Source organism: Aulostomus chinensis, chromosome 16 (genome assembly GCF_037954235.1).
Source record: "Aulostomus chinensis isolate RoL2024-O1b breed Wild chromosome 16, RoL_Achi_v1.0, whole genome shotgun sequence".
Classification (NCBI taxonomy): Eukaryota; Metazoa; Chordata; class Actinopteri; order Syngnathiformes; family Aulostomidae; genus Aulostomus; species Aulostomus chinensis.
In genome coordinates, this window is record NC_141335.1 from 26,264,616 (window position 1) to 26,278,377 (window position 13,762).

General features: G+C 45.3%; 1 protein-coding gene across 1 annotated transcript in view; it reads right to left on the bottom strand.

Annotated features, from left to right (window-relative positions):
* Nucleotides 1–13,762, bottom strand: part of eys (EGF-like photoreceptor maintenance factor) — a 186,283-nt gene that overhangs the window by 134,367 nt on the left and 38,154 nt on the right. Inside the window, exons 6-9 of the mRNA XM_086179793.1 lie at nt 8,844–9,031; nt 8,047–8,174; nt 6,623–6,737; nt 3,945–4,104 (exon numbers count right to left, since the gene is read on the bottom strand). Coding sequence (XP_086035919.1) covers nt 3,945–4,104; nt 6,623–6,737; nt 8,047–8,174; nt 8,844–9,031 — 591 coding nt within the window. The remainder of the gene's footprint in view (nt 1–3,944; nt 4,105–6,622; nt 6,738–8,046; nt 8,175–8,843; nt 9,032–13,762) is intronic.

Consider the following 13,762-nt stretch of genomic DNA (forward strand, 5'->3'; position numbering starts at 1 on the left):
ACCATGGGGGGGCGGCTCTGCTCTACATGCCTGGGGAGGTGGGGCCTGGAGGGAAGCTGCACGGCCTTCCTGTACATTCTCATATAAAGCAGATGGCTTTTTGACTGGGAATTTCAGTTTATCTACAGCACCGGTATATTTACATAAAATTATTTATCCTTTTGGTTGCCATGACTTCATACATAGTCAGAAATATGTATATGTGAGTGTGAAGCAGAACTGTGGAGATTTAAGGAGGGCGACTGGAGCATCATGCAGGTCCTGCAGGTGTGCGGACCGCTCTGTCTTGACACCTTTACAGTAGATATTTCCTGAACCGCGTCCCATCCTGTTCAATTTGTTTTAGGTGTTTGTGCTTCGTGTTGTCTGGACGTATCACAGCAGCTTATATGCTTCCGATGAACCTGTCGCTATTATACTGGATTTTTATAGAAATCCATCCATAGTCATCTTCCGCTTATTCCTTACTAGTAAGGGTCGCGGGGGGTGGAGCCTATCCCAGCATCTATGGGCGAGAGGGGGGGTTCACCCTGGACAGGTCACCAGTCCATCGCAGGGCCAACACAGAGAGACGAACAACCATTCACACTCACATTCACACCTACGGTCAATTTAGAGAATCAATCAGTATAAACCGTGTGAATACATCAAATTGATGTCTTTGGACTGTGGAGGAAGCTGGAGTACCAGAGAGAACCCAGCAGGAACAGGGAGAACATGCAGACTCACACAGAAGGATCCTGCGCACGAGCCGGGACTCGAAACCGGAACCTTCGTGCTGTGAGGCCACAGTGCTGACCACTGCACCGTGCAGCCTTTTATAGAAATCCCACCTGATTTGGACTTTTTCTGTGAGTTTGTGTGGACAACCTGAGAGTGAGAACAACCACGTGTGTCCAGGATAGAAGCCTCAGTCTGGACGTTAGCTACGTTGCAACTCTATCACAGCTTACATTACAGAAACTAATATTAATATTGTTCATAATAGCAAATGCATAGATGCATCACTAATGGGAGTTGCTGCCGCCTCCTCCTCCTCCTCTTCCTCCTCGGGCAGGACTCGGTCAGAGTTCAGACCTTGAGCTGGTGGTGAGTCAGTCTTCTGGGACACTGAATCATAGATGTGAGTGAACATGATGGTGGGGTGGCGTAAACAGGTCAGCTGACCTTGGTGCAATCAGAGTACATTGATGTCTCTCAGCCCAAACAAGTCCAGATTTGCCTCCCCTTTCCTGCTGACATCAGCAAACACTGCATATGGAACCATTTAGATTATTTGTTTTAAAGTTTTCTTGTGTCTATCAAGTCCCGAGGGAAATATCTGCCTCTGTAAATGCTCCATTGGCACTTTCGGCTGCACTAAGTCAAACCACGCCGAGTTGATTTGCATTTTTATTACCAGTTTAACTGAGCTGAAGTGTGGCAAGTCAAGCTGAAACCGGCCAAGTAGGGCCGAAGCACACCTGAACCTCCTCCAAGTGGCTGTGGTGATGTTTCAGCAATCACAGCCACCACTTAAAGTCCTCTATATACCAGGTGTGCAACGCTCTACATATTCAGATTGAACATTCGTACAAATGTCCCAGTATGGGACGCGGGTACACAATGACCTTGATGATGTTTTATTCACAGCACCTGGTTGTTGATTGTTCCCCCACAAACAGGAAAAAGCCGCTAAGCTTTGAGGTTCTTCAGTTTATAACTTCTCCGTCAGCGCCGATGACAGCGAACAAAGACTGAAGCAGCGGACAGACGCTTCGTTCAAGCCGCTCGCTCAGTCGCGGAGAGCGACAGTAATGCTGCTGCGGAAGCATTTACCTGGCCTGCGGTGAGCAACTCACGCCAGGCCGCAGCCAAAAAAGTCTTTTTATCACAGCAGATATCAGCTCACCACCACTGTGGACAAAAAAGGGTTAAAATACATGTGGATGGTAATCGAGTCCTGTAGGAAGCAATTCATGTTGTGCCTTTTTGAAAAGTGAAATTTTGATGTACGTTTGCTACTTTTAATTCAAATAAGACAGTAAACCATTATTCAGTGAAAAGGAAAAAAGAACTATATTGTACACCCCCCCCCCCCCCCCCACTGTACCGAAGCCTGGTGCTTGTGCACTCGACCACACTCTCCTAATTACAGTGGTTGTACAAAGTGAAAGTTGTGGCCTTGCAGGGCAGTAAACAGTGCTGAGTTCCAGCAACCCCCCTCCAGATGACCACCTCCCTTCTGTAGATTAGGAAACACGGCTGCAGCTCGGGTGCAACATATCATTTCAAAGAGCAGCAAACATGAATGCATATATATTTTCTTAGTGGGGACTCTGGAAATAGCTTCAGAACAGCACGTGACGTCACACCATCTCCAGGCTTTCCAAACATCGCTATCCTTCTTAACTCTCTTCAGAGAGTATTTATCTTTTAGAGAAACGGATGCTTAGTTCTGTGAGCTCTGTGACTCAAATAGAATTCTAATAGAGGAGAGGCACATACAGAGGCTAAGGATAAGCATGAGAGTCTATTTACACATCATGCAAGACTTTTCTTCTGCCGCAAATAAACTTTATGAATTATGTCAGTAATGCTAATTAGGGGATCCCTTTGTCAGAGAGAACGACACAAACGAAGTGGGGAACATTGTGCAGCTTCGCGCTTACATTGAAAGCTGCCGGCAAATCAGAAAATAAATCATGTTGGAATAAGTACGTGTGTTTTTAAGCATAAATTATATAATGCGCTTTTCATTGTACATGTGAAATTCTTTGGTTCGTTAAAATTTTCAGCAAATTGCCTGAAAACCGCAGTAATGCAGGAGGTTGGCACGCCACATCTATAATGGGAGGGGTAGCGGAGTACTGCACGATTGCAACGTGGTGAGAGAAAAGAGCGGAAATGATTTGGACAGGAGGACATGTTGGACGTGCTGCAAAGCCTGCAACACCCCTCTTGCGTCGGACTGATTTCAGTACGTGATCTTACAACTCGTCTGGAGCCACAGCAGTTGTGCACGTTAAAGTGCAGCCGCTAACAGCTAGCGTTCCGCTGACTGATGGACGAGCAGTAGAAAAGCATCTCATTTTCCATCTTTTCTTAACTGAGATTCCTCTAGAAATATTCTATTCCTCTTCTTTTCACCTCCAACAGGATTTCTGTATGGGAGTTCTTGGCTAGTTTGAAAGCAGCACTATGAGCTGGTTGACAGCAGACACAGATGTGCAGAGCTCTGGAGGAGGAATAAAAGAAGCCTTGTCCAGTTGCTGGAACTCAGCGCACATCAATGATCTTGTTCTATTCAGCTAAAACGCTGCGTGACGTGGCACATGTCCTGCAGACTCCAGTGTTCTGCCCTCACCAGCTGTGCATCTATGTTGTGCATCAATAACTACCTCATGACTGTACTTGACCTCTGTCTACACATGCACAAGTTTTCTTTTTGCAATACTAAAATATTTTGCACAGTGTTGTTTGCTTGCACTGTTTCCTCCCTTCTCTACTCTCACTGTTTATTGTAAGTTTTTATAAATTATAGCAAATTTGTAAATTCCTTACTGCGTTATTTGTTTATTGTAAATTTGTAAAACATTTAATTTCTTTTTATATTCCTTATGTGAGGCACTCTGTGGACAGCAAAGCAAGAATTTCATTGTACAGGGAAACATGTTTCCATACTGTGCATATGACAAGAAACCCTCTGAATCTTGAATGTTGCATTTACTTGACTTCTGCATGACAATCTGTAAATGTCATCGATAACCAGCATACACCTCTAGAGCTGCGCCACTTCAATGTCAGATACTCCCCAGACATTAATCAGTCATCTGGAGTGCTATCAGCAACCTTCCAAGGATTCTGTGTAAATTGAATTTCCTTTTTGAGATATCCTGCCGCCGCCGCCGCCGCCGCCGCCAGATAGAATGAGGCTAAGAGAGGTTAATAAAAAGTTATCTCACCTGTGAAGCCAAGAGGGCATATGCACCTGTACTGGGGGGGAGATGCTGGCTGACTTGTTGTAATACATGTGGCTCCATTCAAACAGCTGTTTGGCTTTATCAGGCAGGCATCACCCACATACTGACAGAACTCTCCCATCCATCCCGGGGCGCAGGCACACTGCAGGAAAACACAGTTGCACTTGAACTTAGCAGCAGGCACCAAGAATAGCAGTGCAGCAGTCGGGGCATGAGAGCAGGGATGTGGTTATTGCTCCGGCTCGACTCCAACACGCCGGATCTGAAGTAAATAATGGCAGCGAGGCTTCAGTAGCTCGCCCTCATCTTTTGGAGCGCTTACAGTCATTGTAGGTAGCAACAATTCAGAGATGGACCCTTCAGCCCCTCTGAGGGGGAGTCCTTCTGATGTGCTTCTACACTCGCAGTCAAATTAAAAAGCAGTTTCAACAGCACTTTGCTTCAGTTTCCTCAGGAGTTGTTCATTCCTATCAGAACGAGCAGACTTGGAGCAACGTTGCTCTTCATCAGGAGGTGTGTGTGTGTGTGTGTGTGTGTGTGTGTGTGGCGCCCGCATCAGAACATTTCAATATTCACCAATAATCACCAATATCCACTCCGTCAGCTCAGTGTTGGTGAACTTCGAGGGAAACATCAATAGCTATGTCTGTGGCCGCATGCAGAACCAATAGCTACAAAGGAGAGTGTGTGCGCGCGTGTGTGTGTGGTAAACAGCTGAAGAGGCCGGATCGTGACACAAAAGTGGGCAAGAAAAGAGAAGTTGACACCATAGATGTGCCATGTTTGATATTTGCTTTGTGTTTACAAGAACTCATGACAAAAGCAGCAGTACAAGAAAATGGAGTGATTGTGTGAATAAACTGAGCTTCGTGTGTAAGTTATTGAGTCTACGAACAGAGAGACGTTGAACCTGAGTTTACTGTGCAGGGTGAGGGAACCAGGTGACTGTTGGTAGAAAGTAAAATCTGCTTTATTTTGTGTTAAAACTGGTATCGATGCGTTCTATTTCATTCCTTGAGAGCATCTTGATGACGACAGATATTAAATCTCTGCTTGACTAAATACCTCATGGGTGTTTTTTGTACTTGAAAGGAAAACAACGTAGAACTATTCATAAAAAATACAAAATTGGCCGTTTGCAGGGAGAAGCCATTTTTGATTACGTCTGACCTCTCGTTGGAGCAGCACCAACCCCGGGCATCTAAATAAGGATTTTAGATTACGGATATTCTCAGCGGTCTAATGGAACAAGACTGAGAATAATTAGGAGCTATGGGGCATCACAGAGGAGTCTCAGGTGTTGTAGAAGCTCACGGACGTTACAGGAAGCAGGGAGGTAAATTAGAGCAGACCCTGTCTGTCTGAGCCCCGCGTCCACGTGTGGAGAGTGATTAATGAGCTCGGATCAGATCACTCTGATCCACAGACGGATTCCTGCAGCCGTGTTTGTTCTTCTTCCTGTTCTGTCCCATTAATGATGGGTTTCTTGTGCATTGAAATAAGGGAATGAGACATTTTTTAATTGACATGACATTTTATGTTAAAACCTGATATGTTCAATTTGTACCATTTAAAATCGGAGGTAAATGCTGATAAAAATCCATCCTATTATGCACCGTTGCCACACAAGATTTAACCTTTGAAAACTCAATGCCGAACACAACTAAGGGTCCTATTTTAATGGCAGCACAAGCAGGCGTGCAGTCAGGCACAAGAATCATTGCTAATTCAGATCAGTGCAAATGACACTTCCACGCTCAGCGTCCTCAACCTTTAAGTGGCACATGAACCTGATCCACCTGTGCCAACAGGTGCTGCGGTATGTTAACGAGGCTGCAGGTGCTCCAGCGTGTTCCTGAGGCTGGCCTGGGCCTCCCAAGGCCTCCATGTAGAGGAGCAGCAGGAGACGTTTGCTCCACAGACCCAGAAGAGACTGGTCTCTGATCAGTGGAGTCATGAGGGATGAGATGTTAGAGACTCAGCAACCAGACCAGCAGAGGAGCAGCACTGATGCCTGGAGACCTGCTCCACCTCCTCCAGACCTGCTTCACCTCCTCTAGACCTGCTCCACCTCCCCCAGACCTGCTCCACCTCCTCCAGACCTGCTCCACCTCCTCTAGACCTGCTCCACCTCCCCCAGACCTGCTCCACGTCCTCCCAGTCCTGCTCCACCTCCTCCAGACCTGCTGCTCCCATATATAAACACAAGGCATCCTCCCACTCCTTCACCTGGAGCAGACAGAAGTCCATTCCTCCAGGTGAGGAGCGCTGTCTTCTCCACAGGTGAAATGTGTCACACACTGAACAAAGCAACGAGTCCTGGTTTGGTTTCAAGTGATGTCACACCTGAAACACACCTGTGAATACTCAGCTGTCCAATGACGGCCTCTTAGCGCTATGGTTTGCACCCTGATTGTTCGCCCTCTAATTACCAAGACCGACCATCCGCCAGCAGCCTGGCGCCACAGATCGCTTGAATCAGGTGTCAAGTGTGTCGACTGAAGAACTGCAACTGAAACAATGTGATGGAGATTTGCTGCACACGTCATTGCTCCGCTCATGAATGCTCTCACTTCCTGCTCATCCATTATGGTGCAACATGAGTCATATTTTCTGGGCTTCTTAGTATTTCACCATGACAGAAACATTGAATTACTTACCTGATATCGGCCGGTTACACTCAAGCACCATCCCTCATTTAGGCAGTTGATATTGAGCAGCCTGCAGTAGTCAATTACGTCTTCACAATTCTTCCCAGAAAAGCCCCGCAGACATCTGCAGAGAGGAGGTCAGTGTCATCAGAATCAATTCAGTCGGAGCCTTCAGCGCTAACAAGCCACGTTTTTAGGTCACAAGATTCATGGGGCTATAATTTTGTTTTCTACATGACCAGTTTGTGATGCACACCTGGGTGAAATCATTTCTACAACCTGTTCCTCCCATTTGTTTTGACCTAGATTGGCACGCGGGTGGAGCTGAGCTACATTAGAAGTCTGATAATACTTTCTTGCAACTTTGAAACCTTATTTCACCACTTCACTGTTTGTACTGTCTACTGGGGCGAGTATTCAGCCTCGCTTACCTCGTGTCATTTTAACATTTATTTAGTTGTGAATTAAACAAGTCAAAACCGTCATGTGTGTTTCTACATTAAAACAACATATATAGATTCAAATGTACACGTGCCGGACAGGAGGACACACCAGTAGCAGAAAAATGTGTCAACAGAATTTCAGAGTTCTAATTTCAATGCATTTAAGTGATGAGACATGTGCTGCATCTCTAGCTAACAGAGAGCGATCGTCCTTGGTACTGCAGTGCCCTGAGTGCAGCAAAGAGCCAGACACATTCAACACTTCCATCTTAAGACTGAGAATTAGAAATACTGCATTGTGGCTGTGGTTGATAGTAAAACACAGTATCCTAGTACAAATGAATGAGAGAACCTGGTCTGGTGTGACTGCAGCTTTACAGTGCAGCCTTTGTGATTTAGGAAGCTTAAAAACGACACTTGTATTCAATAAACACATCCAATTAGACAAGTCAGCATCCACGAGGCTCCGCCCAGAGCTCAGGGATTCTTACCAAGAATATGAAGCTTCAATTATTCCAGTATCTTACTTTTATTGTTTGACATATGTTTCATTCATTTCCTAAAACACCTTGGCATTGAAGTTTTAATTCCTGTCAGCCGAGTGTTTACATACACGCCAGGAAAGTCTTCCTCACAAACAAGGATCATGTTAAGTGGTGACCTGTGCAGTTTACTGGTGTGTGTGTGAAGGTTTGAGAGAGTTCACAGCACAGGTGATTAATAGATACCTGGCCTTCATGTCCTGGCACAGCCACTGCTTTCATTTTCTAAACTGGGACTTGAGGACAAAACTGAAAAGATTTTGTTGATTAAGGGTCACAGTGAGAGCCGCACCTCGGAGGTATGTGTTACTAGTCCGACCATAAACCAAACCCAGAGTACCATCAGCCAACACTGAGGCTGTGAGGGCCAGAAATTCTGCTGCTTTCTGTGAGCGACATATTCACATGATGGTGCAGTCGGCTGGAGAGATGAGAGGATGTACTTCACCTGCAGACATAACCATCTCCCCGGGACACGCAGGTGGCGTTGTTGAGACACGGAGACGGGCTGCACAGGTCCTCACGCCTCCTGCACTCGGGGGCCACGTCACCGTCTGCACAGCCACATGCAGAGGCCTGCACATGGAAGCAACACAGACCAGGTCAGAACACAAGGTGAGAATCCACGGCGGTGTTTACACGAGAAGAGACGGATCAATAGAAGAACTGCAAAAAATAATCTTGATTAACTCTTGTGATTATTTGATCCCTATTAGCATTTATAATTGAATCAAAGGAAGCTAGAAAATGATACGTTCAACTCGAACCTTAAGATGAGATTCAGAAGAGAAGCTAATAAATGCTGAAGCTCTCTCATGTAATTCAAAGATAAAGGGACATGAATTCCACATTAGAGTATCAATGTCAAGCGGTGGCCGGGGGCGCTGCGTTTCCTCCCGTGTATCCTCCAGAACATTAAGAGGCTCTACTGCCTTTGCAAAATGTATGACCACAACATTTGGAGTGAAAGGTGAAAATTGCAGCAGGCATCCAATTACAAACAGCGTTCCATCTGAGCTGTTTCAAACCGCCACTTAAATATGCGCTGGGTCATTCAATCAAATTGCTAAAGGAAGCAAACACTCCCTCCCTTAGCTCATCTTCAGCAGGAAATATTAATTGCTGCCGCAGCCTTTAGAATGAAGCCATTTGATCTCATTTGAAGGGACTATATTAATTTTCATGTGCCGTTTCTTGTTTATGTCCCACAGAGAAAAAAACAAATAAGGGAGATGAAGTCCTCACATGCTCCCCTGCTCTGCAGATTTGTTCCTCCTGACATGACGCGCAATCAACGCCGGCGCGGGAGTCACAGTGGAGGCCTCTGAAGCCTCCTGGGCAATGACAAACGAAGCCTTCGGGGGTTTCTTCACATTTGCCGCCATTTCTGCATGGATTTGGCTCACAGGTGTTTTTTCTCTCACATGAGGGTCCTAGAAGAAGACAGTACCAAGTTACTATGTGTTGCTGTCAGACTGCAGAAATATTCACATCAAACTGTGACTTATCAACACAAACCAGAGGCCACATTCACAACCCAGTCTGAACTGTTAAAGTGACACTTGACCCAAAGGCGTTCTGCCTCTCACGCACTGCCACGTTGTTGACTTTGCTTCCCTCCTTATCACTACTTTGTTACTCCAGAAATCTACCGCGAACCATCAGCCTCCATTAGCTCCAAGCTACTGTAAATATACATACACATAGTCACAAAGGAGTAATGCAGGAGGAAAAAAACAGCTTTGTGAGCTCATCACACCTATTAGTGAGTACTTGCAAGGCAAAATACACTTTTTGGGTGAGGTTTTCCTGTATTAAACCCCGAGGAGGCATGGAAACTAGTATTGATCATCGTCAAAGCAAGTTTTCTCCAGAAAGACATGACGGATTTATGATCAAGGGAGGAGGGCTTGATTGACACATTTTATCAATAATTACGCAGGACGGCGAACGTGGGCGAACGTCCCCCGCCACTGCGCTTGTGTACAGCTGAAGTAAATACTCTCACACTAAAACCTGCAAGTGTAATTGTGCGTAGTGTCGTAGCTGTCAGGGTTTCATCTTGGCCTCTGATTGAGTGCAGAGCAGAACTTAACAGCCCCTTTAATAAATATGACAGCACAGCTGACCGACCAAACCTACGTGGAAAAAGTTACAACCAGCAACATTTTATCACATTAATGGGAACAATGTTGACATCAAGACTGCGAGACAGCTGCTTCACTCCTCAGTGCTGCGTTAGAAACATGTTGTACATTTTAGTGTCAATGGCGGCGGCTGCTCTTGAACGCCTCTCCAGAAAGAGCCGGAGGCCACAGCCATGTTATCGGTTTGTCTGGGTTGGTGACAGAAGGTCAGAGGTAAAGGTCACTGTGACCTCAGATAAACTTAGCCTCACCGAACAGTGTGAGGCAGACATGGGTTAACACACCAACTTCATTTTAGGGACATGAAACTAATAAAAGATAAAAGAGCCTGAAAGAACTTTTAAAAAAAAATAGCAGATGTATCACAATGTTTAAGGACGTGCTTTTAAAGTTTGCAGATAGAAGCAATGGAGCTGTGCAAATGGCCCTGTTAACATGTTACACGTAAACGTAGCGCAACAACGCAAGATATAGAGGTAATACTGCAAATGGCATAGTAAACATGATAGGAATATCTGTTTTAAAGACACTGTGAATAAACACGTGGTTCAGGCTGCTCCTGTGTGTGTGTGTGTGTGTGTGTGTGTGTGTGTGTGTGTGTGTGTGTGTGTGTGTGTGTGTGTGTGTTTGGCTCCCCCACCATCGGTTTAATCATTTGGGAGTATATGCAGTATAAGGATAAGAGGTCAAAGTAGAAGTACGAACGTCCTCACTCATCATTCATGCTGGCTTCAGATAAAAAGTGACACGATGACGCCTTTTCAGCCACTGTTGTAATTCAGGCCCGAGCATCAAATTAAAATGAAAAACTGTACTTTTTATTACCACTGCCAAGAAGCTTGTGTTCCCATTGCCATTTGTTTGATTGTCTTTTTGGTCAGTTGTTTTGCATAAACTACCAAGCCAATTTCCTTGAAACTTGCTGGGGGGCGGAGCCAAGGAACAGCTCCTCTGATTCAGGGTCAGATTCAGACCTTTTGATTCATTTCTCAGGAAATAAAACTCAGACTGCTTGTGCTCTCCGAGTTCCCTCCCAGACTTCACTGCACTTTTATCTGCTTTATTGCATTTCAGAAAACTTAATGTTGCACTATAAGAGTTGGGCTGATCTGCTGTGTGTGTGTTATTCAGTCTTGTTCACCTCACGTTAAACTACACTTATCAACCGTCTTCACATGCAAAGCAGTTCAAACTGTCTCTCGTTTTTAAAAGCCGCGACATAACTAAACTTGCCCTGCATCTTCACCTTCACATCTCAGAATCTCCATCACCGTAGCGTGTCATCATGCTATTTCATAGTAGTATTTCATCATACAATGACACGGTGGAGCAGAGGTCTTCACTGTGGCCCCCCAGCAAGAAGGTTGTGGGTGGAGCCCTGGCTGCAGCACGGGGTCTTTCTGGGTGAGTCTCCATGTTCTCCCTGTTCCTGCTGGGTTCTCTCTGGTACTCCAGCTTCCTCCACAGTCCAAAGACATCAAGAGGGGACCAGGTTAATCCAGACTCTAAATTGACCGTAGGCGTGGCTGGGAGAGCCAATGGTTGTCTGTCTCTATGTGTTGGCCCTGCCATGGACTGGTGACCTGTCCAGGGGGAAGGCTGCTGGGATAGGCTCCACCCCCACCACCCTCAACAGGAGAAGAGGGGGAACATGGAGGGATGGATGATGGATGGATGGACGGATGGATGGAGGGATGGATGGATGATGGATGGATGGAGGGATGGATGGTTGGATGGATGGATGGATGGATGGTGGATGGATGGATGGATGGATGATGGATGGATGGATGGATGGTGGATGGATGGATGGATGGATGATGGATGGATGGATGGATGGATGGACGGATGGATGGACAGATGGATGGACAGATGGATGGATGGATGGATGGTGGATGGATGGATGGATGGATGATGGATGATGGATGGGCGGCGTGGCTCAGGGGCAGAGTGGCCGTCTAGCTACCGAAGGGTCGCTGGTTCGATCCTCGACCCCGGTGACCATGTCCAAGTGTCCTTGAGCAAGACACTGAACCCATAATTGCTCCTGATGAGCAGGTTGGCGCCTTGCATGGCAGCTCCACCATCAGTGAGTGAGTGAACGGGTGAATGAGACGACCCTGGAAAGAGCTTTGAGTGCTGCTAAGGTAGAAAAGCGCTCTATAAAACTGAGTCCATTTACCATCGTGGTATTTCATCATAGTATGTCATTACTGTGTGTACTCATAGTTTATCGTTACAGTATATTGTCACAGTATGTCATGATAGTATTTCATCACAGAATAACATCATAGTAAGATATTAAAGTATATCATCTTAGCATGTTATCAAAGTATATCTGCATAGTATACAATCCTAGTATGTCACAACAGCATGTCATGTTTTCCCAAAGTAGTCGAAGGTGAACTGATGACACAGTCAGCATCTGATCACTACCCGCTACCAGAGGAATAATTATTTGGTTATTTTAATCAGTGATGAATAATAAAAGGACTCCAAAGTTAGTAAGTGTTTGAATCGTCTCTGTGCAGATGAAGTTGATTCTGATCTGTGTATATAAACGGAGAGTCATCATAAAAGTGCATTAATGATTTTCATGGTGGATTTCCCTTACACGCAGTCAGCGGTGCAACCCTATTTATAGGCATTAGAGATAAAGTCATTCTGAACTAAAACACTTTTTTTTCTAAATACTGCAGTACAACAGCAGCAGTAGCAGCTGAGGCACAGACAGGGTAATACCACACTGACATTGTATGCAACGGATAAAATTAGAAAAATGAATTCACGGCCGGTTCAAGGTGAATAAAATTTGATGTTATTCCCAGCGAGGGCTTTTCATTTTTTGTGTTCTTCCCAAGGTGCCTATACATTTATCTTTCCAGTGACTCTTTCTTTGCATATTTTCTTTAATCCCCTGCTGATACAAGTACTCATGTCCCAGAGGCTCCTCAAAGCCTCCTCTGTGAGCATCAATCTTACTGTGTACAACTTCAGGCCGCGCTCTAGCCTCAGCTCATTTTCTGCTAGAAATCGAGTTTCATAACTGCTCCACTAAAAGTTGCTCCAGTGCAAACCAGTAAATTCCTCCATGTCACCTTTATCTATGGCACAGAGTGTGGCTGTAGCACTTGGATAGTCACAAGAGAACTGACCAGTATTAGTACAAAATTATGCAGTATTAGGGCCGATATTGATGTGTACCACAGAGTTGGTGATCTCACTGCAGTGATGATGAACTGAAAAAATCACATTATCTCATTAGATTAGTTAACAAGGGTAATCACTGCATATTTATTCCAAATTAGATTTTAAAAATGTGATAGTGCTTCCAACATGATGGCAGCAATTAACACTTCCTAGCCAATGGAGACGGACCTATAAAGATGGTAATACTTGGAAACAAATACCCCAAGGTAGAAGAGCAGAGGAGCGTCAAAACAAAAGAAAATCTCATTTGAATCGTCCCATGAGTTTGGCTCATTATTCTGTGCGCATAGAGTTTGGCCTAAGAGGGCGGCCGGCACTGGAGCAGCCACTAACTTCCAGTTGATTAATGAGGCAACGGCAGCAGGGAGGTAGAGGAGGCAAAAACTCAGAAGAACCCCCAAGAAGCTGATGGGACGGCAAGAAAGCATGACAATGTGAACGCACCCGGCAGAGCCAGCAGCCAGCAATTAAAGCAAATTAGAGAAAAACCTGCAAAGTAGAGGGCAACGTAACGGGACTGTCATTCAGTGTTTTTACTGTGCTGGTGCTTCTATCAGCAGGTCCGTGGGTCTAAAGGGAGACTTCTCTTCCTCGGCTCAACGTTCCATAACTACTTCAAATGTACGGTGGTGGAGAGGTAGGTAATACTACTACTGTAATACTACAAGACACAAAACAACAACATTCTCGGCAAATGTGGTTTTGTCCTAAAATAAAACCTCCATCCAGCGAGGGCCGGAGGCAAACCATTGGTCTTCTTTTCACAAAGAAATTCTTCCTAATCTTGTGATCATCTCTTTTCACGTTGAT